At 53.3% G+C, this 23,460-nt stretch overlaps 1 protein-coding gene across 12 annotated transcripts in view; it reads left to right on the forward strand.

The window, feature by feature from the left end:
• Positions 1-23,460, forward strand: part of PRRC2B (proline rich coiled-coil 2B) — an 89,207-nt gene that overhangs the window by 22,119 nt on the left and 43,628 nt on the right. For 11 of the 12 annotated variants that reach the window (XM_043567156.1, XM_043567163.1, XM_043567159.1 and 8 more), the window contains exons 2-9: positions 6,335-6,504; positions 7,261-7,438; positions 10,289-10,391; positions 12,908-12,980; positions 17,296-17,439; positions 19,705-19,946; positions 20,412-20,533; positions 21,258-21,400. In XM_043567156.1, the coding sequence (XP_043423091.1) occupies positions 6,390-6,504; positions 7,261-7,438; positions 10,289-10,391; positions 12,908-12,980; positions 17,296-17,439; positions 19,705-19,946; positions 20,412-20,533; positions 21,258-21,400 (1,120 nt within the window). In that variant the 5' untranslated portion in view covers positions 6,335-6,389. The remainder of the gene's footprint in view (positions 1-6,334; positions 6,505-7,260; positions 7,439-10,288; positions 10,392-12,907; positions 12,981-17,295; positions 17,440-19,704; positions 19,947-20,411; positions 20,534-21,257; positions 21,401-23,460) is intronic. The other variant, XM_043567157.1, reaches the window with a different exon arrangement.

Below are 23,460 nucleotides of genomic sequence, written 5' to 3' on the forward strand. Positions count from 1 at the left end.
GCTGGCTTTTGTGGCAATGGTTCTTCACGTCTGACTGAGATTTAACAAGTGTACTGACTAATGACCGCGTCCTTTCCGGCCCCACTGGTTGTGTTCTCAAGCATTTATCCAGCCTGCTCTCAGTTTCCACTCCTGTCGGATCAGGGTTTTTGATATGTTTTGTGTGGCAGTGGGGTCTTTCTGTTCCTTGTCTACAGGGACATTGTGCCGCCTTTTCCCCCCACCCTGGTCTGGGAGCTCTGCCTGTGCCGCGCTGTTCTGGCACTGTGGCAGTGGGTCGTGGGTCGTCCGTGATCGATTGGCCTTGCTCTGAGAGAGCATCTTGGTGCTGGGGCACACGGTGGGTCCTTCCTCAGTGTTGGTGCTGTCTCCGGGTGACCTGAGGGTTAAAGTCCTGTAGTCTCGTGACCTTGGACAGGTTACTTCTCCGCCCCAACTACGCCTTCGCGTCCTCTGGAAAGCAGGTTGGTGGCAGTAGCATCTTCCAGAAAGGGCTCTTGGGAGGAGCCCTGTGAGGGCACGTGAGTCTTGGCTGGTCAGCAGGGTGCCTGGCTCTCAGGAGTGAACGTGTAGCTGCAGTGGTCCCCGGGGGGATTTATAGGCCATCCCAGATCACCTGGCCAGGGGGGCTTCTGACTCTGGCCGGGACCCAAGCAGAGTGAAAATAATCCTGTTCCCGGAAATAGCTTTTGATAAGATGGGAGTACAGGGAGGTTTTCCCTTTGGTGGGCAGATAACAGACCGGCTCAGTAACCTGCTTGACAGGTGGGGCTACTGTCTGGAGAGGCGGGGCTTGGGTATTACGTTGCCTTTGTTGGCGAATCTTTCTGGTTGTTTCTATGCCAGCAAATCCTGGGCCTCTTGAGCTTTTTTAGATAACTTGCCAGAATATGCATGCAGACCTTTTTTTTTTTTTTTTTAATGTTGGTTTATTTTTGATAGAGCAAGATGCCCACTTACTAGCTGGGAGGGGCCGAGAGAGCAGGGGACAGAGGATCAGAAGCTGGCCAGCCCCAGGCTGACAGCAGAGAGCCTGATGCAGGGCTCAAATTCACAACCCTAGAGATCATGGCCTGAGCTGAAGTCAGACACTTAAACTGACTGAGCCGCCCAGGTGTGCCTCTCTTCACACATGGATCTTAGGCCCTTTTTTTCTGTGCCTAATGGCAATATTTTCATTTAGGCCAGCCATTTTCAAAATGCTCCAGGACCCTGCGGCGTGCCTCCCTGGTGTCTCGGAGTGGCTGCTGTGGGAAAGAGTGGGTTACAGTGTAGGGGGTGGGGTGTAGGCCGGACCCCTCCTGTCAGGGCATCCCTGGCTGTTGTGTATGTAATACGGAGGGTCCAAGTTAGGTTTTATTTGGAGAAAGAAAATTAATTCTGTTACCTACAAAAGGGAGAGAAAGCGGTGGCTACAAGCCAAGCGTGGTCATGCCCATCTGGAAGGACCTGGTGCGTCTCAGTCAGTTCTTGTCCCACGGATCCGGGCGTGAGTCAGGCTTGAATGAACATGCTTCTGATCCGCCGAGAACGACGTTCTCTCGCCTTGACCGGCCTCATGATTCACAGCCAGATATTTGCCTGCACTTTTCTGCCATCTGATGAGGCCAGTCAAGCATGTTGTGTGTGTATGTGTGTGTGTTGGTGGGTAGCAACTCAGCAGATACCTGTAAGCCGTTCAAACTCCTATTAACAGTTAATGCTCTCGGCCTGAGGTTTATGAAAACCAAAGGGCAGGCAGAGTAGCCAGTTGGGTGTGGGGCTGGGCTGGGCCCCAAGTATGGCAATGATACCCGAGTGACTATATTTGTGTTTTAGATTTGTGTCCAGTGAAATCTGGCCTAATGAAAGGAACTTGGTATGCTGTCAGGCTGGTGTCTGTAATCTGAAGGCCAGACGGTAAATAGGTAATGCTTTGTGGGCCTCCTAGGCCTCTGCTGCATATTCTTCGGACTGTCAGTAACTCGGTGACCCCAGTTCTAAAGGGAAAACGGGGGCCGGGAGACCCTGCGTCTGTACGGTCTTCCCCAGCGTTAGAATGAGAGGTATCCGGCCCCTCCCCGACAGGTGCTGTCTCCATAGCAACGGTGACTCGGTGGCACTGCCCGGCAGCATCCCAGGTTAGGTCCGAAGATAGAATGCAGTAGCACGTGTGTGGCAAGAGACGGCCACCTTGACCGGGAGTCATTCCTAAATGCTGTGGCTGTGGGTTTTTCACACTGGCGTGTTTGATTTTTAGAACCGGCTGCCACTTGTGAAATCTTGCTGTGGCCCCTCCGTTCTGTGGACAGGGAGGCTGAGGGCAAGAGAGGCCACTAACGTGGCCCGCAGGTGCAGAGCTTGGGTGAGAAAGCAGGAGGGGGGGGGCACCAAAAAACTGCGCGCGCAGGTTGAATGTGGGCGTTAGTTCAGCCCGTGCTTGTGCTGGCGTTTCTGAAGCCCCGTTTGCAAGGGGTCCCAGCGCAGTAGGGACTCAGCTATTTGCTGAATGGTTGGATTTCTTGGGAGGGCCTCAGGCAACAGCTGCGGGCCAGCTAACGGACGGACAGAATTCTCAGTTCCCGGGAGAGTGGATCCCCTTGGCCCGGGGTTTTTCTTTCATTTTTCCCAGGGGTGCCAGGAGTCAGGGTGCGGTCAGGCTTCCGGTCTCCCAGTGCTTCCTGGGGGTGGGGGTGCGGACAGGTTAGTTCTCAGAAGTGTGTTGTCCCCAGGAAGGCCCAAGAGAGCCACCTGTGTTCACTCTGACCTCTGCCCGTGGGCCCAGGCAGTGCGGAATCAATCCAAGAAAGACCTGTTTGTATTCATGAACTGGCAGGAGTTTGGACTGACAGATTTGAAGAGGACTTTTGATCACTATCTGTGGAAACAAGTATTTTCCGCCAGGTCTCATAATTGAAAGACCTTCGATGTGTCAAAATCAAGCCCATTAAGGTTTCATGTGGGAATTGGATAGGCTGGTCGATAATTTTTTCTTCTCTTTGTCAGTTTGGTTTTTAATTTAGTAAAGGACTCTGTAGTTACGTAAGTTTAACAGTGCTAAATGTGTAGTCCCACAAGGCATGTGGCCAGGAAGGGGGCTTTATTCACGCTGGTTTTATTCAGCACTGTGTGTAGGTTCACGGGTCAGGTGAAAGCCGTGGTCAGGGGTGGCAGAGAGGAGCAGTTTTCATCACTGTGCCCAAGTGAAAAATTCTGAAACAGGTTCCTTATTGATTAGCTGTGTGACTGTGGGTGGTCCCGTCGTCTCTGCGGGCTGGACATGGGGAGGGGAGGGCCCAGCCTGCTGTCTGCTGCATCCCAGGCCCAGCCCAGTGCTAGGCACAAGGCAGTGCCTAGTAAAAGCCTATTAATGAGTGTATTCTCTGTTGTAACCGGTTACTGTAAATCCAGTGACTTAGAACAACACAGACCTATCCTCTTACAGTTCTGGAGGTCAGAAGTCTCAGGTGAATCTTACTGGGCTGCATACAGTCAAGGTGTGGGCTGGGCTGGTTCCCTCTGGAGGCTCCACGGGAGAATCGTTTTCTTGCTTTCTCCAGCTCCTAGGGGCTCCTGCACCTCTCTGCAGTGGCCCCACTGATCCTCGAAGAGCGCGCCCCCCCAGCCTTAGCTCCGGATGCCACGCCTTTCTGACTCTGGCCCTCCTGCTCCATGTCCTAGGGACCTTGTGATTACAGTGGCCCTATCCACATAATCCAGGATAATATCCCCATCTTGAGATCCTTACGTGAATCATATCTGCAGAATCCCTTTCTCGCTGCTAAGGTAAGGAAGTCACAGGTCCGGGAGTTAGGATGTGAACTTCTTGGTTATGCAGCATGCTACACAAGTTTGTAAAAAGTACTAAGCAGACAAGTCCCTAAGGGCCCAGTTCACAGTCCAGGGAATAATTTGCCCTGCCTGGGCCCCTCCCCCTTGTGCTGAGCCCTGCCCGGTCTCCTGGCTGAGCAGTAGGGCCTCTTCCCTGGTGCTCTCCCCACTCCCATCTGTTTCCCTCCTGGAGACTTTTTTTTTTTAAGTTTATTTATTTATTGTGAGAGAGAGCGAGTAGGGGAGGGCAGAGCGAGAAGGAGAGAGAGAATCCCAAGCAGCCTCCGATGCAGGGCTAGAACTAGAACTAGAACTGGAAACGAACTAACGAACCAGAACTAACGAACCTGTGCCGTGAGATCACGACCTGAGCCAAGAGTCTGGACGCTTAACTGAATGAACCACCCAGGCGCCCCTCCCTCCTGGAGACTTTTCAAAGTGCTTGCTCAAGGCTTTTTCTTTTAGGCTCAGGGTCAGCAAAGTTTTCTTACCTGTCGCCACATGGGGGTATCACACATTCTTTGTTTTTTTAAACAAAGGTGAAAACGGATTTAAAAAATCATTCTTAGCTTGAGGGCTTTATGACAGACAGGCCATTGGCCGGTCGCTGACCAGTGTTTGCCACCCCTTGGGGACTGGGACTGTAAGCTCTGTGACGCAGGCTCCACATGTTGCCATCACCGCCCACCCTGGAAGTTTCCAGGGCTCGTTAGTAGTGTGGGGTGTGTGGGTGTGGTGTTTTGTATTTTTATCTGCATGATCTTTTGATTTGATAGAAGTGTCTAGAAGTTAGATCTCTTCTGATCTTAATAGAGAATTTCAAGTTGACTTACATTTGATAGCCTGTTAAATGCCACTTAGTCTGATGAAAATGAAATCTAGTCCCTGCCCTGAGCGTGGGGGAGGGATGTTGTTCCTAGCTGGGACTTTGGGGCCTGGCAGGGCAGAAACTCCCTGGAGCCAGCTCCGGGGAGGGAAATTTAAAGAAAGGGGTATGTTATGGAACCCCTGGGCACCAAAATCAGAAATTGGACACGTTTGGCCAGTTTCCATTCCTGGTCACTCTGCTCCTGGCACACGAGGCAGGCGCGTTGGGGGAGGGTTGCTGGCGTGTAACGTGGAAACTTGGGAGCTGTGAGCGCTTTCGAGCGTTTCTGGTTGGTTTCTTCATGGAGGCTGATTCTCCTACACATCTCTTTCACTGTCAGGATTTCTTGAATGAAAGGGTGGATGTTCCCGGCTTTGTGTCAGAACCGGCTTGGTTCACACTTGGCGTGGCACCAGGCTCCGTGTGATGTCACTGTCCCCTGGTTCGCTTTTCTTGGCCTCGGTTTATAATTGATCTTTGCCTCTTTGCCCCTTGCGCTTTATACAAAGTCTTGGATCATAATATATAGGGTTCTATCTTAGAGTCATCTCTGGGGGTGCAGAACACTTTGCCAGCACACTGCACGGGTTCCCTCTGGCCTGCGTGGCTTCGGCATAGTGTAAGACGGCAAAGCGTACTGCTGCGGCCACCAAGGTCTTTTTATTACCAGTGGATGTTTTTACGGTTCCCTCCATTTTGTCACTAAAGACATCAGCACTATGCCTGAGTAGATGGTTTAGCTTTCTTCCCATCCATTAATTCCAACGGGAAGTGGTGGGCACTTCTCCGAGTTTATCATGATCAAGTTTTAGAACCTGTGGCCCTGAGTCCCCAGTGCCTGCCATGTGGCACTCGCCCGCCCTCCGCAGGCACACACTAGGTGTTTGAGTGAATGCATGAGTGAGTGAATTAATGCTTTAACGGCTAATAGACTCGGTGAAGCACGTAGGAAGTCAGAAAGCGGCAGGGGGAAGGGGCTTCTTTCTTGGTCATCCCCTCAAGATTTTCGGAGTGGAGGGGGCGGTGTCATCGCTACGGCTCCCCAAGTGGCCTCTCCCTGGGAAGTCCTTGCTTCCTCTTCTACGCCTGCGCCCCAGAGAACCCCGCTTCTGTTCCCCTCGCAGGTGTTTTTTCTCTGGAGGCTGGTTCTTTAGTTTGAAACACAGCTGTTCCTGAAGACTTACTGATTTTGGTGGCTTCCCGTTGATTTGGTTTTGCTCATCCTTGAAATGAACAGCCTTCCACAAGCAGGTTGCGTACCTCCCCGCTCTGCCTTAGTTTTCACGTTAGGTCGATACAGTGGTGAGGATTTGTTTTTCCATCTTGAAGAGCGGTCCTTGACTTGGCCGGAGGACTCTGTGTGGGAAAGTTTACGTTTCTGTGTCACTGGTGAGCAGTAGACTCTGGTCAGTTCAGACAGAGTAAGACTTCTGAACTTGGGTTGGGGAAGGTACCTACAATGAAACGCTCTTTAAATGTGGGCGAAACAGCCTGTGCACGGTGAGGGTGTTTTTCTGGGGACAGAATCCAGGGCTTTCTTCAGGTCGTCGAGGAGATCCATGATCCCTGAAGGATTCAGCCCCCTGGCTCAGGGCCTTTGGCGGATTAACACTCTTTTTTCTTTTTTTTTTTTTTTTCCTCTCTTACATTTCAAAGGCAGATCGGGAGCGGTGCCGAGAAAAATTTCCTTACTAGATGACATTTCATCGCAATGTCCGATCGTTTGGGGCAAATAACCAAGGGCAAGGATGGGAAAAGCAAGTATTCGACTCTCAGCCTGTTTGATAAGTATAAAGGAAAATCAGTAGACGCGGTCAGATCCTCAGGTAAGAACCGGGCCGGAGGCCAGTTCTTTATGCTTTCCCTTCCGTGAGAAACTCCAGGTCCTGAACTGTGAGGATCCAGGGTCCCTGCCTGGTCAGATGGTCTTCGGGGCACGGAGTGGTCACCAGGCAGTTCTGGGGACGTGCAGTCACCCCCTGCTCCTGTTCGATGTCCGATTTCGAGCAGGAATACCCCATCTCTGCCACAGTGGGATTGTTTCCTTAACCATCTTACCTCGTTGGCCACAGATAGTTCTTCCCCTGTGAGGTAGAATGGAACTGACTTTGCATCAGAGCAACCAGTTTTAGGCTTCGGGGTTCTGACGTTCTGGACCTTTTGTCCATACCCCGGGAGGATTTTGTGGATGTCAAGGGCCCTGCTGAGCCTCGGGCCCGGCCCCGGGGCTAGGTGGAGGCTGGCCCTTGGGTCCTGCCAGGGAGGCCGGAGCAGTCTCAACTTGCGGAGAGGTGGTTACCGTGTGGGCCGGAGGTTTCTGGGCCCGGCTCCCCGCCCCGTCATAAACTCCCCATGCCCGCTCCTGCCCGCTAGTAAAGTGGAAGCCTCTGAAGACCTCAGCAGCTCCCAAGTGTCTGAGGCCTCGGTGAAGGGCTCGTAAAGTGGCGAAAGCAGCTACCAGGCCATTTGGTCTGTTGGCACGGGGCCACCCTTGGTGGTGGTTTGGCCGTCTGTCGTCGTCGCTTAGAGCTTGCGAGAGCTTCTGAAGCTCCTCCCCTGCCCCCACCCCTCTCTCCCTACAGTTATTCCTCGACATGGCTTACAGAGTCTCGGGAAAGTTGCCACAGCCCGGCGTATGCCGCCACCTGCAAACCTGCCAAGCTTGAAGTCTGAAAACAGAGGAAACGACCCCAACATCGTTATAGTTCCCAAGGACGGAACGGGATGGGCAAACAAGCAGGATCAGCAAGACCCAAAGAGGTGGGAGCCGAGGGGGCGGGTGTGGGTGGCGAGCCGGGGCCTCACGGAGCCCGGCAGCTCCCTTTCCTTCTGCAGAAGGCAGAGCTGGAGAACCGGGTGACCCCAGAGGAGGGAGGCTGCCTTTGCTCGGACTCCCCCTGCTTGGTTGGTTCTTCCTCCCTGCCTTCGCTTTTCCTGGCTTCTGGAGCTGATGCAGCCTTGCCTCTGTGGGCCGCCTTGTCCCCAGTGACCAGTGTCCCCTGTGCCTTATTAGGAAGGACCTCCTCCCCCCAGAGGGGCTTATGCAATGCCTCAGAGCCAGTGCCTGAGCCAGTAAGGGCCACTGTGGCCAGAGCGGGTGCTTGAACGCTCCATTCTGGGGCATCCTGTGTGCTGGGCTCCGGGTTGAGGGGGCCGACTTCTAAGTGCGGGGTCAGCGGCGTCCCACACGGACTGCTGCGGTTAGTTGCTCCAAACAGACCCAGTTATGAAGGGTGGCAACCCAGAATCCTCATTATTGGGGGCGGGTGTGCAGCCTCTGTAGGCTCACCCCTCTGCCAGCACACCACCTCCGGGAGCCTTCGGAGGCCCAGGGTCTGGCACAGAAATCCCCATCACGGCAACGGAGTGGATGTCGTGGCTGCTGCCGCGTAGTGTGGCCGGTGCCAGCTCTGCCCCGGGCACGTAACCTGGGCCGTTCCCTCCTGCCCAAGTCCGTGTCCCTCCCCTTCCACTGCAAGTCTTCTGGGCGCCAGCCAGGGGAGAGGATTTGGGCTTTGCACTGGGAAGGGACCAGAGAGGAATGGGACCCTGATGCTGGGGTCTGCCCGTCGGGGGATGAGAACAAAACTCGGTCCCGTGCGTCTTCCTGCCCTCGATCTCTTGTGCCCTGGCTGCCTGGATCTCTCGGGATCCAGAGAGTAAACGACCCAGGGTGCAGCCTGCCAGCCAGTGTCCTTTGCTCTCACCGGGAACGGCCGCGGTAGCTTCTGTAAAACTTCGCGCGGTTGCTTCACACAGGATGTAGAGAGTGAGCACGTAACTCGTTCGGATGAGCATAGGGTAGCAGTAACCAAAGTAGGGTCTGAAAAGCTGTTTTTAAAACTTCTCTCACGATTTGTTTAGGGGTCATACTGGGCCGGGGGTGTGGCCCGACTTTCAGAGTCAGCCAGGCTACCTATACTGCTAGCTTTGTGGAACTCGGAGAATTGCGTGATCGGTGCGCTCCGGCGTCCTTCTGTGCGGTAGGACTACTGCCTTGCCTGGTGCTTGTAAGAAATAGACCGGGCAGCGCGAGTCACGCACCTGGCACAGAACCTGGCAGAGGACGCGCGGGCAGGTGCCGCTACCACCGCTGTCATTCTAGAGTTCACACGGTAGATGCTACAGGTTCTCTGATGAAACGGACATCGTACATTCCAGCACGAGTGTTGCGATGCCGCTGCTGCGGGAAGTTCCAGAGAGAGGACGAGGCATCGCTTCCTCCTTGTATCGGCTCCCACCGACACGGGCACGGGAGGGATGAGGTGGCTTTCGTGGGGCCGGTCGCGCTGAAGCATGCCAGCCAGGGAAGAGGTAGAAACAGAACACTGGACAAGGCCGTGGACCCCAGGCGCCGGTCCTCTGTTGCCCCGGGGCCACGTCCTCCTTTGGAGTGTCAGGGAGGTGACAGAGTGAGGGCCACAGCTGCTGGGACTCCGTGCTGAGGTTTGGAGAACACAACAGCAACACTCGCTGGAAGCTTCTGTTGTGGGTAGGAGGTGAAGTAAGAGATGAGTGGCCTTCATTACATAGGAATCCTGCCCGGTGAGTTCCTTGGATCGCATAAACCCTGGAAGCCTGTGTGTGGAGCATTTGGCTTCAGCTTACGGGGGAGCCCCTGGCGTTGGGCGACTGGCGGAGTAGACTGCTGCCCTCCTTGGGTCCCATCGGGATGAGGGAGTGGGCTGGAAGGCTCTGGGTGAGCAGACGTCTTCCGCGGAGCCCCTTTTTGTTTGGGGACTGTGTCTCGACTCGCCCCGCCTTCTGGGGAGCACGCTTGGGCAATATCTGTTAAGCTTCAAAACCTCTTTTGATCCAGCAGTCCTGTTTCTAAGAACTTAGGCTACTGGGCTACCTACACAAAAGGGTGCCAAGTTATGTATAAAAAGTGCGCCGGTAACGAGAAAAAAAGATGGGGATTGTTAAGTTAGGGCCTATCTAGCCAGCTACACTGTGTCACTAGAACAAAAAGGTAGATCCAGGCGTTGTCCTAAAAACGTGTTCGATACAGTAAGTAGGAAACAGGTTACGAATTGTATGTGTGGTGTTAAAAAAAAAATACTATGTTCATATATATATGTACACACACACACAGACACACACACATATATATATATATATATATATAGAAAAATCTGCTTGGCATCTCTCTCTGGAGGATGAGATCGTGACAAATCCTGTGTTCTCTATATTTATACATTTATTTTCACTATGGGCATGTATTTCTTCTATAAGCCAGGAGAAGAAAAAAATCACGTCGCGAAGCAATCAGTCCCCTGTACAGCCATGAGCTCTTGGTCAAGAGCGAGGGGCTCAGAGCCCCTTCGCTGTGCTGACTCAGTTTCCCTGTTGGCAGCCCCTGCAGCACCTGTTTGTAGGGAACCTCTAGCCTTTGCAGGAAAGCCCTGCCAGGGGGCCGAGGACCGTCCTGCCCGGCAGACGTCAGCGGGCAGGCCTCGGATGGGGCCTGGCTTCTTGTGGGCTCTGAGGCGTCAGAGTCTGCTGGAGAGGTTCTGTGCTGCCCCTGGGCCACCGAGCAGCCGCCGCTGTGGGAAGCGCGGAGGGGACCGCGCGTGCCCATCTGACCCCTGCGCCCCCTGCCTTGTCCAGTTCCAGTGCGACGGGCTCTCAGCCGCCGGAGTCGCTGCCGCAGCCGGGTTTGCAGAGGCCTGTCTCCAGCTTACAGAAGCCGACACAGTCGAGCAGCCAGGAGGTAGGTGCCACGTGACCTGCTCCTTCCAGGGGTGAGCCTGGCGGGTGGCTGCGGAAAACGAGCGTGGGAGGTTGTCCTGGGTCCCGGGAGGTGCCTGAACGCGCGGCTCTTGGAGAAAGACCCCAGGTGCAGAACGGACTACGGACACCTAATTTGCTTCCTGGTGACTTACCTGGAGGCACGGTCGCTGGGGCCAGCTATACGCTAGGTCAGGGTCCCCTGAATGTGCGCCGTGGGGACTGGTTAGGCCACGGGAACGTTTGGGGTCAGGTAAGTTGAAAAAATGAAGCATGCTCCTTTACTGTCACACTTCTCATCAGTGTCTTTAACGTGCTGACGTGTGCTGTGACTCTGTAAAGACACAGTGGGGACAGCATCCCCCAACTCATTTGTCCTGGGAAATCTTTCTAACTGACTGACTTTAGAGACTACTGTCCCTCAGAACACACTTGGGAAATACTGATCTGTGACCCTTTATTTGTGGATGCATTTAAAGTGTTTTCCCTGGGGGGGCCTCGGCTGGCTCAGTCAGTAGAGCACGCAACTCTTGATCTCAGGGTTGTGAGTTTGAGTCCCACGTTTGGTATAGCGATTGCTTGAAAAATAAAGTCTTAAAATAGGTAAATAAATAAAGTGTTTTCCTAAGCAGGAAGTTAGGATTTAACCGAGCCGGGGCTTGTAATATATTCAGCCCCTCCAAGTCCGTCTGGGTTTCGCGGCCAGCAGGAGGGTGTACTTAGCTGGTAGTTAGAAATCTGGATGAGAGGTCTCCTAATCCTGTAGAAAACCACAAGGCGCGTGGACGGGTACCTAGCATTTGGCAGCTCTCTGGAAGACAACCTGAATGGTGTGCTCTTGTTCTGTACTGTGCCCTGGGCAGCAGAAGGTCTGGGGTGCCGCCCAACCACGGGGGACAGTGTATGGGTCTGCCAGAACGGCACCCTCCCCCACCCAACACTGAATTGTGCCTTTGGAACTAAAGGGAAAGGAAAGAGAGGTCCACATTCATGCGGAACTCTGTATTCATTGGCCTGCATCCATGGGTGCCGTCACGCAGTCAGAGCACAGAGAGTCGAGTCTGGATCTGTCTCCTGGGATCGGCAGCTCAGAGATCGGAGAGCCTCGGTTTGACGGCCCTGGCTGGATGTCCGACTCCCCTTCAGAGCCGCCCGAAGGGTGTCTGTTATGTGGCCGTACCCAAGCACGGCGGGGTCTAGGCTGGGGCCTGGTGTGGTCCCAGCATCTGTCAGCAAACGGCTGGAGGTCAGAGCCCTGTCCTGGGGCTGGCACGCCGCTCGCTCCGTCCAGAGCGCAGCCCTTCCCGCCGTGGTGGGAACGGGACCCCCAGCGTTTCCCAGCCCCTAAAGCCTCGCCTCAGGCACGGCAGCCTTCTAATGGCAACGTTAGTAACCCCTCCTCGGCCCCGGGAGCCCTTCTCTAACCGGTCAGTGCCTCTGGTGGGCGAGGGCAGGGGCATCCTCGTGCGGCCTGCGGACGCTGAGTGGGAGGCTGTGGGACAGGCGGTGCCCCTGTGCCTCCTGGGGACCTGGCAGCCCCGGTGGCACTGCCCTGTGACGTTGCGGGCACATCCCTTCTGTGGTCTGTGCGCGTGTGTGCGGGGGGGCCTGTGGCTACCCCAGGGCGCTGAGGGCAACTCCTGATCGGTAAATGGATTGTTACGCCTGGCCGGCTCCACGTGGAAGGTGAGAGACGCTGCCGTCTGCCCTGAGCTTGGTGGTACTGGAGGCGGGGGTGCTGAGAAAGGGTGATTATTTAACGTGAGGTCTGACTCAGGAAGTGCTGCCCCAGCTTTGTTTTGTATGTTTGCACCTTCAGTTGGAGGGGAAGGCCGTTGGTTGAATGTCGTCGGGAGGGGCAGATGGGCTCAGTGGTTGGGGACTCCCGGGGCTTGGGACACAGGCAGAGTGGGGCCAAGTCCTGGTCCTGCCCTCTGGGCTGGGCCCGGTCGCTCCTTTCTGAGCCTCCGCTGGGATAGGACTAGAACCTTCCCAGGGTGTGGGAGGATTCGCTCAGGCAGGGTGTGCCCAGCACAAAGCCTCGCCTGCAGTGAGTTTTCAGCACGCTCAACTCGTCGGCTTGTGTGCGAGCCAGGCAAGTGTGGATTAGCGGAGGAGGGAGGCCTCTCACTTGAGTAGTTGTGCCTCGGAGAACGACAGTAATTATGGAGAGCGGTGCGGTGGCCCTTCCAGCGGAAGATCAGACACGCCAGCCTCCCGTGCCGATGCTCCTCGGTTCGCAGTGACACACGGGTTTTGAGACACGTGTTAGAATTGGGGTCTGGTCTTTATCTCTGGAGCAAGGCCTCGTAGCTGCCAGTGTTCTGGAGTGTCCCACGAAGCAGACGTGGGTTGGAGTCCTGGCTGGGCTGTGGAACCAGCCGTGGGAGCTGCCCCCGCCCCCCGCGCCGTGGGCCCAGGCTGCCGTGCCCGGGTGGGGAGCTGGGTAGAAAGCAGGCCGACCGGGCTGGCTTTGTTTCATTTCCTTCCTTCTTTCAGAACACAAATTCAGTGCCAGGTGGACCAAAGTCATGGGCACAGCTGAATGGAAAGCCAGCAGGACACGAAGGTGGTAAGTGTGGTCGGGTGGCGTTGGGCTGGGTGGGTGGGACGGAGGGAGGAGTGCCTTTTCCGGACGGTTCTGCCCGGGTCTAGGCAGCCCTTGGCCAAAGCCGTGGGATCTCTCACCCGAGTGAGCTGCTACCCTGAGGAGCCTTACCTCTGCCCCCGGGGGTGGGGGCGCTGCGTCTGCCAGGCCCGTCCGCTCCCTGGTTTCACTGAACGTTATTACTCCTGACATCCCCCCTGGGGGCTGTGGGGAGGCTGGGCGCTGGCCCTGCTGCTCTTGGACTCCGCCGTGTGGTTGGTGCCCTTGCTGCCTGCTCAGCGGTGTGGCTGACATGTGCCTACTTCCTCTCCCTGGGGCCTGCAAGGAGGTGGTGTGGTGTGGTGTGGGGCGAGCTTCGGGCCTGGGTTTCTAAATAAGCCAGGCCCTGGGAGTTGGGCTGCTTGCTCTTCGGTTGGTGACACCAGAGCATTCACGGCTCACACGGTCCTTGGTACCGTTTATGTCGCGCCCGACACGGGAAGTGTCAGAGGTGTTGCCCGCAGGACCTCAGCCTCGGCAGCTGTGCAGAGGGGAGATGGCGGGGAGGAGCAGGAGGGGGAGATGGTGAGAGGGCTTCCCAGCCAGGCCCAGAGCAGAGGGGAGGGCCCACCTGGGCAGAGAGTGCGGCCAGACTGCTCCACTCCCCACCCCCCAGCCACCACTGATAGCTCGAATGTTTCTAGCATGTTGTACGGACCAAACTGGGCGATGCCCCCGAACGGGAAGGAGAGGGCTGCAGGTGGGAGTGGCGGGCCACGCTTGCTCTTCCTCCCACCACCCTCCCCCCACCGGCCTCCCCACCTCGGTGCCCTCGGCCTTCTGCGTGCCCCTGGCGGCCAAGGCTTTGCCAGCTGCCTTCTGTAGCTCCTGTAGAGAAACAGCGAACATCCTGCCTGCCCTAAACCCTCTGCTCCTACCCAGCATGTGCCCCTTCTGGGCGGGAGTCCTGTGTGGTTGGAGGCTCTGTCCCCAACACGTCAGTCAGTGTGCCCACTGACGTCAGACTCCGGCTCCTGTGGAGGGGCTAAGGGCAGGAGGGAGCTTTACGGTTTCTCCAGTCCGTGGGGTGAGGTGGAGGGGGCAAGATAAGTGGGGGCGGGGGGCAAGGGGAGCGGCGACCAGCATTTCAGTCCCCTAAAATTAGGTCTTTAAAGAGGCTTTTTACAGAGAATGCTCACTAGACTGTGTTAACAGTGGTCTTTGCTTTCTACAGCTTTTACTCTGTGGGTTAGGATTTTTTAAAGTAAATCACATGCATTCATTTTTATTTAAAAAGAACTGCAGAGGGGTGCCTGGGTGACTCCGCTAGTTAGGTGTCCGACTTTGGCTCAGGTCATGATCTCGCGGTTCATGAGTTTGAGCCCCACGTCGGGCTCTGTGCGGACAGCTCGAAGCCTGGAGCCTGCTTCGGATTCTGTGTCTCCCTCGCTCTCTGCCCCTCCCCCACTCGCACTCTGTCTCTCTCAAAAATAGACATTAAAATTAAAAAGAAAATAAAAAATAAAACCTGCAGAGAGAGTATTAAAAAAATACTAGAGTAGGGGCACCTGGGTGGCTCAGTCAGTTAAGCGTCTGACTTCGGCTCAGATCATGATCTCACGGTTCGTGGGTTTGAGCCCTGTGTCGGGCTCTGTGCTGACAGCTCAGAGCCCGGAGCCTGCTTCAGATTCTATGTCTCCCTCTCTCTCGGCCCCTGCCCCCCTGTGTGTGTGTCTCTCTCTCTCTCTCTCTCTCTCTCTCCCTCCCCCTCTCTCTCTCTCTCTCTCTCTCAAAAGAAAACAAACATTAAAAAAAATAATACAAAGAAATACTAGAGTGAATTGGTACAGCCCCTTGGCGGGCAGCTTGGTGCTATCAGAATACTAACGTGCGCACCCTTTGACCTAGCGTTTCCACGTGGAGGAAGATCACCCCAGAAATGATGCTTGCCACTGTGAGAAATGGCGTATATTCAAAAGATACTCATTGCAAGATTGTGGTAGGGAAAGATGGGAAACAGTCACTTGAAATGTCCATTAAATGTTGGTGCTTTAAAGAAATACTACTTGGGGCGCCTGGGTGGCGCAGTCGGTTAAGCGTCCGACCTCAGCCAGGTCACGATCTCGCGGTCCGGGAGTTCGAGCCCCGCGTCAGGCTCTGGGCTGACGGCTCGGAGCCTGGAGCCTGCTTCCGATTCTGTGTCTCCCTCTCTCTCTGCCCCTCCCCCGTTCATGCTCGGTCTCTCTCTGTCCCCAAAATAAATAAACGTTGAAAAAAAAAATTAAAAAAAAAAAAAAAAAAAGAAATACTACTTGCCTCTAGGGAAAAAAAAAAGTAGTTTTCCACGGATCTGGCAAGATCTCTAGGATATATTCTTAAATGAAAAAAAAAGTTCAGAATAATATGTAGAGTATGTTACTATTCATGAAAAAAAAATTGGGACGAGGGAAAGTGTACTTATAGAAAATGTACGTGCCATCAAAAAAAAAAAAAAAAAGTCTCCGGAAGGAAGCCTGAGAGGGAGGGGGGGGAAGCCAAGCCTCCTGTTTTCTCAGGGTGTCAGAAGTAGGCAGGTGGGCACGCAGGCAGGAGGGAGTCGTCTGTTTGTACTTTTCTATGCTTCTTACTTTTGAACCATGTGATTGTGTTTCTTATGAAAAATAAGTGATCTAGAAAAGAATTCTAAAACACAGCAGCACCTTCTGTAAATGTGTGATTGCTCATCTGGGAGGCAACAGGGCCCAGGAGCCCCGGAGGAGGGACAGATGCATCCTAGGCCTCTGCCGGGGCTGAGGTGGGAGCAGCCCCCGGTTCCCCGTCCTGTGCTGCCGTCACGAGTCTGTGGTGCCTTCAGGGCGGTGGGCACTTGGTGGTGTTGCCCACACACATGTTCAGACTCTGCAGTTCAGAAGGGCTCTTCCTGCGTCGATAGACCACTGCACGGAGAGTGGTGTTTGGGCCTGTTGCAGCTGGGTCAGACCAGGGCGGGGCGGGCGGCCTGACTGGTGCGGGTGGAGGCCAGGGGGATGGTTCCATCTGGGACCTTAGAAGAAGCCCCTGACATTCCAGCCTCAGATTCTCACGGCTGAGATCACATAGCACACGGCATTGGTGGTGAACGTTGTAGAGCACTGAAAACCTTAGGAATGCTGCTGCTTTGGCTTGAGATTTTGGGTTCTTTGTCCTTCTGGTCTGTGGAAGGGAAGTTTAATTCATGGATAGAGTAAGACCTTCGTGACTGCTGAGGTAGATAAAAGTACTGAGTGTTTGTTTTCAAGCTCCAGATCTGCGTGTGTTTAAGGCATGACTTTCACATTTCAACCTCGCCAAGGATTTTTTAACCTGGGTCCAAGTCCCCCTTCGCAGAGTAGTGGAGCTCCTTCGTGACACCGGGAGATTGTGTCACCCTGGCGGGTGTATTTGACCCTGGGACTTTTTGCTAAATAGGGATGTTATGCCTTGTGCGTCTGCACCAATCCCAGCTGCTGCTTTCTGCAAAGTCTGCTGTAGTTCATGGGTCCGTGAAACAGTGGTGGGGAAGAGGGGGGAGAGTTTGGTTTTATCGCCTAGGGAACGAGACATTTCTCAGTTAGACATGGGCCATGTGCTGTTACTGTCGTGTTAAGTTTAGATGGTGCTGGGCATTTGGTCCAGATAAAAGCACCAAATCCCACTCTGGACCATAGAATGCACCTTTTGTTGTTATCTGTTGGTCCAAAATAGATCAGAGGTCCCCAGTGTTAAGTGCTGGGGGGGGGGGGGGGGGCTCCTGCAGAGATAAAGCAGGGCTTCTTCTCAGGGGCCTGTGGCGTTGGGGAACGGATGGGACAGCAAAGGAGGGAATCGATCCCAAGATGGCAGGTGTAAGCTGGCCGGTGCTCATGAGAGTGGAACGAGGGTGCAGACCTTTCTGTTGGCATTACCTCCGCACAAAAGCAGTTGACCTCCCTGGGCTGATTTCCCTGAAGACTGTGCTTGTGTGTCCCCCGGGGCCGCCAGGAGGGCCTTACTGCCTTCTTCCGGCAGCGTGAAGGATCCGAGCTGGAGCGGCTGTGCTGTCCTCTCCCTTGCTCCTGCAGGTTAGCTGCTACGGCCTGGTGTAGCCTGCGTCTGGCCTCTCCTTGTCACATGGGGTCTCCAGTGCCACCCTGCCAGCACAAGATGCCAGCACAGATGGGGCGCTTAACAGGAGCTCACGCCAGGGCAGTGTGGCTTCCGGCCCGTGGAGCGGCTGAAGCAGAGAACTGTCGATGCCCATCTCACTTGCTCCCTAACTGAGTCTTTCTGGTTTTCTTGGCAGGTTTAAGGGGCTCAAGCCGACTGTTATCCTTCTCTCCCGAGGAATTTCCGACGCTGAAAGCAGCTGGAGGGCAGGACAAGGCTGGCAAAGAAAGGGGCGTCTTAGATCTGTCGTATGGGCCAGGACCAAGCCTCCGCCCTCAGAGTGAGTGAGCTGCAGTCCCTGTCCGGGCCCCCGTGGGGACAGCGGGGCTCCCCCTCATCTCCCTGCCTCTCTGCCTGTTAGAAGCATACGTGTCCTCGGCAAGCCGAGCTCCCGGGGCCCAGGCTCCCTGCCTGGAAAGCATGGCTACTGACCCTTTGTCTGCTCTCTGCCTCGGTGGGACTTGCCCCCTAGGCTGGGCCGGAGGTCATTCCTCTCTTGTCCTTTGGGTTGGGCCAGGCCTGTCTGCTTCCCCAGCTGTCATCAGACGTGAGTTCTGCTCTGCTCAGGTGGTCCTGGCAAAGACAGACTGAGGGCGCGTTAACTCTGTCCCCGAGCCAGGAGCTTGTTTTCTAAGCCAGTGGTTCCTAAACCTAGCGGAGTCCTGTCAGGGTCCTTTGGGGAGTTTGTTAAAAAGTCTGATTTCCAGCCCTCCTCCATCCTCAGCCAAATTAGAATCTCTTCTGTGTGTGTTTTTTTTTTTAAGTTTATTTATTTTGAGAGAGAGAGAGAGAGAGAGGGAGTGAGCTCATCCCTGGGGGAGGGGCAGAGAGAGAGGGAGGGCTCTGCACTATCAGTCAGCACAGAGACCCATTGCAGGGGCTTGAACCCATGAACTGTGAGATCATGACCCGAGCTGAAATCAAGAGTTGGACACTTAACCAACTGAGCTGCCCACGTGCCCCGAGAATCTCTGTTTTTTAACATGTTCCCTTGGGGATTGTTTGGTAGCCAGTCTAGGATTTGTCTCCACAGTTCCCTCACCTGGGGTCTAGCCAAGGAGTTGGCAGGATTATATAGCAGTACTTGCAGGTCGGATTTTCTTTTTAGTGGCCTTGAGCGGTTAGAGGTTAAGGTTTTTTGAGGAATGAGATTTTTCCTTCTGTTCTAAGCAAGGATTGTGAAATAGCTCTTATGTATTTTGTTTGTTTGGGATGGGGGGGAGGGGAGGGCTTGATCAGGTCTTGAAATGGAGGGACTTTTGTCTGCCTGTCCTGATTAATCCCCAGGGTATCCCGGGGTTAGAGGTAGAACGGACACCCTATAAAGGCAATGATCACTAGGTGGCTCCTTAACGAGCATGCTACCTTTTCAGGGGCCTGTGGTGGGTTATTTTGTCTGCTCCAAATAGGTAACCAAATTCTCAGGCCGAGAACTGTATAGCTTTCTGGGTTTAAGATGACCTGCTTTGTAGGACCACAGAAATTTAGACCTAGCAGAGGCTTCTGGGATCAGTTCCATCTCTTCATTTGAGGAGAAGGAGAAGAAGCAGGAGTAGCCAGAGCAGTGGCCATAGGGCTTGCCCAAGGTCACACTCAAGGCGGTCATATTGCCGGGAGCTGGCCCTGATTTTGTGGCTCCTGTGCTGTGTCTCTTTCTCTTGAGGGTCAAGTACTCAGGGGCTTCGTGTTTCACCTCCTAGCCATACGTTGACTGAGAAGGGGCAGGCTTATCTGATTTCTCAGTGGCCTGTAATTCCCCCACATCTTGCTATGTTTGGCAGTGGGAAACGTCATCTTAGAAAGGTCGATAGGTGGGAAGGTTTTAATCTGTGACCTGCAGGAGAGCCCTATGGGCTGGAGCAGGACCAAGTCAGGTGAAGGCCTGGTGGGTAGGGCCCCAGACCCTTTCATGCCCCCACTTGGAGGGAGAGGGGCTCTGCTTCTTATGACCTGGGGAGTCTGTCTGACTAGAGATGTCACCTTGAATCAGAGTTGAAACATGTCAGGACTTACTCCAGTTTTAAAGATTTCATTTTTAAGTAATCTCTACACCCAGAGTGGGGCTCAGACTCACAGCTCTGAGGTCAACAATTGCACGCTCCCCTAGCCAGGTACCATAGGACCTGGTCCAGTTTTAACGTAAAGGCCAGTGCTGCTCCTGACGGGTCAGTGATCGTGGGAGAAATGGCCCAACGCTGTTTCATCCGGGCTGTCCTGATTTCTTTGGGGTGGTCGATCTGTGGGTGGTCGATCTGTGGTTTATATTCACCCATGAAGACCACGTCTTGCTTCTACCTGCCTTCTCTGTGAGTGGACCTTATTTTGTGTTTCTCTTTACGCCCGACTTCCCGCAGCAAGTTCATGCTCATTGGCCAGGTGTCCGTCCTCCACCTTCCGTGACAGATTCGACCACTTGACTCAACTCTGCACTTTTGGGGCTTTTGTTTTTGGTGAATGAGGGGGTCCCTTGACCTTCAGACCCTCATACAATCCCTCCTCCCCCCCTCCTCTTTCCTTTCCCCTTTTGCCCCCTTTCGATTTCCAGATGTGACAAGCTGGAGGGAGGGCGGTGGGCGAAACATAATTTCTGCCACGTCTCTGAGCGCCTCCCCGACTGAGCTGGGCAGCAGGAACTCGAGTGCGGGAGACGGAGCCCCCTCCTCGGCATGTACCAGCGATTCTAAGGACCCCTCTCTCCGCCCGGCTCAGCCTGTCCGCAAAGGGGCTTCACAGTTCATGGGAAATGTATACCACCCACCTACATACCATGACATGCTTCCTGCTTTTGTAAGTTTTCAGAGTGTGCATATTTTTTTTTTCCCATGGAGTCGGATTGCTTGCGAAGGCAGAACCTACTCTAAGTGGTTGAATATCCACCTCGGTTCCCCCTCCCAGTGTCTTTGCCCCGATATACCCTGCCTTGGAAGTGTCCGTTACTTCTGCGTTTGCTCTCCCCCTTTTCAGATCTTAAGGGTCTTCGGCTTCTTTCCCTGGTGATGTAGATACTGTTTCAGCCTTGGTTCTTTAGAAAAAGGAGAGGCAGGCATTGCCCCGGACACCACAAGTCCCCAGGTTCACTTACTGACGGCAGGAAACAGATGGGGGAGATGGTGGTAGGATTAACTGGGAAGTTCCAAGACTTGCCTGTCTCTTTTTCCCATTTTCTATTTTTCCCAAACAAATTCGAATGCAAGGGGAACTTAGAATTTGAGCCATTACCAGAAAATCCTGTTCATTGATGTTATGTTTCAGATGTGTTCGCCACAGTCATCAGAGAACCAGGGTACCGTGGAACGAGGACCTTTCCCCCTCCCCCAGCTCCGTCTTGAGCCCCGTGTCCCTTTTAGACAGTTCCAGATGAATGACCAAGATGGGTAAGGCTACTTTACCATTAATAGTCCCGTGTGTAGAAATTGCCCCCGGTGGTTGTATTGCACAACATCGTGGGCTCATGTGCGAAGGTGTCTTGTCTCCTGGAGACTCTGAAAACCAACTCAGAGCTCCAGGGTGTGTGGGGTGGCTGGGATCTGGAGCTAGACGAGGTTGTATTATGATCGCAAGTTCTTGACAGAGTTGGAAGTTTTGGCATGTGTTTGTGGCTGCTACGCTGGGCATTAGTGCCGAGTGTATAAAACTGTGGAATGAGGCGATACTCTCTGGGACGTATTTGTTCGGCATAGGTTTCTTTTATCTTTTCATTATTAGTTTCTTTTAACTTTTTTAAGTTTCTTCATTTATTTTGAGAGACCGAGACCATGCGAGTGGGGGAGGGGTAGAGAAAGAGGGAGACGGAATCCCGAGCAGGCTCCGCACTGCCAGCGCAGAGCCTGCCGTGGGGCTCAAACCCGCAAAACCAAGAGATCATGACCTGACCCGAAACCAAGAGTCGGACGCTTAACCGACTGACCCCCCCCCCCCAGGCGCCCCCGTTAGAAGGTTTTTTTTTTTTCTTTTTTTCCCTTAAAGGAGAGGATTTAAATATTAAATGCAACCATGAACCTTTGCAATGTGGGACATATTTTTGGAAAAGTATTGGCTTTTGCTTCCATCTGTGCACTTGACACGAGGCCAGATCTTTACTCTTCTCACCCTCATCAGAAAAGAAAGCAGGCTGGGAACGACTCGGCCCATCCGCCCGCTGAGGCAGCTGGTGGGACGGGCGCCGCGGCCCACGATCATCAACGCGGAAAACCTGAAGGGCCTGGACGACCTGGACGCCGACGCCGACGACGGTTGGGCAGGTGGGTTGTGGGGCTTTCAGGGTCGGGGTCGCCTCTGCTTTCCAGGGCTGAAGGCCCCCCGGCAGCAAGGTGTGTGTCCCTCAGCCAGCCACCTCGCCAGTGGTGACTTCCTCTCTGAGCACTGACTCCTGTTGGCCTTTGGTCTTGATCTCAGATCCATGGGAGATTTTGTTAACTTGCCAAAAAGACTTTTTGGAATGGGAACGTTAAACAGAACTGTAAATGGGGTAATGAGCCCCCAGCTTCCCATCACCTAGCTTCAACAACTACCGTGCCCCGTCCGCCAACCTGATGATTTTCTCTTAAAATCGTTTTTATTTGCGTTCACGTACATGTGAATTCCATCGACAGGTGCCCATTTTAATGATGCAGTTTTGACAAACGGATACATGTGTGCTGAATGTCCCCCCTCCCCCCCCCCCCCGACGTCCCCCCCCAACTCCCCGCTCCCACCCCAGGGCCTCCCCTCTCCTGAGGGGAGTTCCTATCGAATAGTACGTTCATTCAGTCAGTACCCAGGAGTGAATTGTTAGGTCGGAGGGAAGGTGTGTGATCGGGCCCATGAGACCCACCTAAACCTTTCTCCACGGTGGCTGTGGGGAACGCGGGTCCCCTGTATCCTCACGACGCTTCCACGTGATTAGTCTTTTTAATTTTAGCCCTTCTGGTGGGTGTGTAGTGGTGTCTCATTGTGCGTTTCATTTGCATTTTGCTGATGACTAATGCTGATGAATAAGTTTTCTTGTGTTATTTGGCAACTGGTAGATTTTCTCGTTTCTTTGAGCGGTAGGTTACAAGTAAGTCATGGATACGAGTCCTTGGTCACTTAACTTTTTACAAATATTTCCCCCATTGCTTGTCTTGTTGGTTCATTTTTTTTAGCACTGTTTTGATGAGCAGTTTTTTTTATTTTGATGAAGGTTAATTTGTAAGTTTGTGTTTTCTATGGTTTCTTTTGCGTCCTATCTGAAAATCTTCGTCTCTCCCTGACAGCAAAGATATTCCCTTATTTTCTATAGTTTTCAACCCTTGTTTTGGGGTCTGTGATTTACGTGGAATTAATTCTTGTACATAAGATGGAGTTGAGGCTCGTTTTAATCCGGCGGGATATCCGGTTCCGCACCATTTGTTGGGAGAACTTTCCTCTGCCTATTGAATTGCTTTGGCACCTGCCAAAAATCAATTGACCAGATAAGTGTGGATCTATTTCTGGATGCTGTTTGTGTCCTGGATGTATTGATTCATTCATGCCACCACCACACTGTCGCTCTATAGTAAGTCTTAAAGTTCAGGTAGCGTAAGCTTTCTGGCCTTGTTCCCTTTCATGTTATTTGACTGTAAGGTCTTTTCATTCCCATATAAATTTAGGATCAGCCTGTCAGTATTTACAAAAAGCCTAGAGGCATTTTGGGTAGGACAGCGTCGAATGTATTTCTGGATAGATGATACCTTGGATCTCCTATCCAGGAACTTGGGTGAATCTCTGACTTTCTTCAGTTCTGTTTCAGTTTTCAGTGTTGGAGGTCTTGAACATCTTCTGTTGAGTTTATTCCTAAGTAGTTGATGTTGTTTGGATGCTGCTGTAAATGGCATTGATTTTTTTTTTTTTTAAGTGTAAATTTATTTCTTATGTTTGGTGTTCCTGTAGATAATACAGTTGATTTTTGTGTGTGGACCCTGTTGTAGGCACTTTGCTGAATACGCTCTTTAGTTTTACTAGTTTCTGTTGATTTCTTAGAATTTCTAAGATTTTTTTTTTTTTTTTTTTTTTAAGAGGGAAAGAGCGAGAGAGTGCACACACCACACAAGGGGGGAAGGAGGAGAGGGAGGGAGAGAATCCCAAGCAGCCTCCACACTCAGTGTGGAGCCCACGTGGGGCTCTAGTTCCCATGACCTGAACTGAAATCAAGACTTGCATGCTTAACCAACTGAGCCACCCAGACACCCCTATTTCTTAGAATTTTCTACATAAACCATCATGTTGTCTATAAATAGGGATGGTTTTATGTTTCTTTTTCAGATTATATGCCTTTTATTTCTTTTTTCCTTTTTTTTTTTTT

The sequence above is a fragment of the Prionailurus bengalensis genome, chromosome D4 (assembly GCF_016509475.1).
Source record: "Prionailurus bengalensis isolate Pbe53 chromosome D4, Fcat_Pben_1.1_paternal_pri, whole genome shotgun sequence".
Lineage (NCBI taxonomy): Eukaryota > Metazoa > Chordata > Mammalia > Carnivora > Felidae > Prionailurus > Prionailurus bengalensis.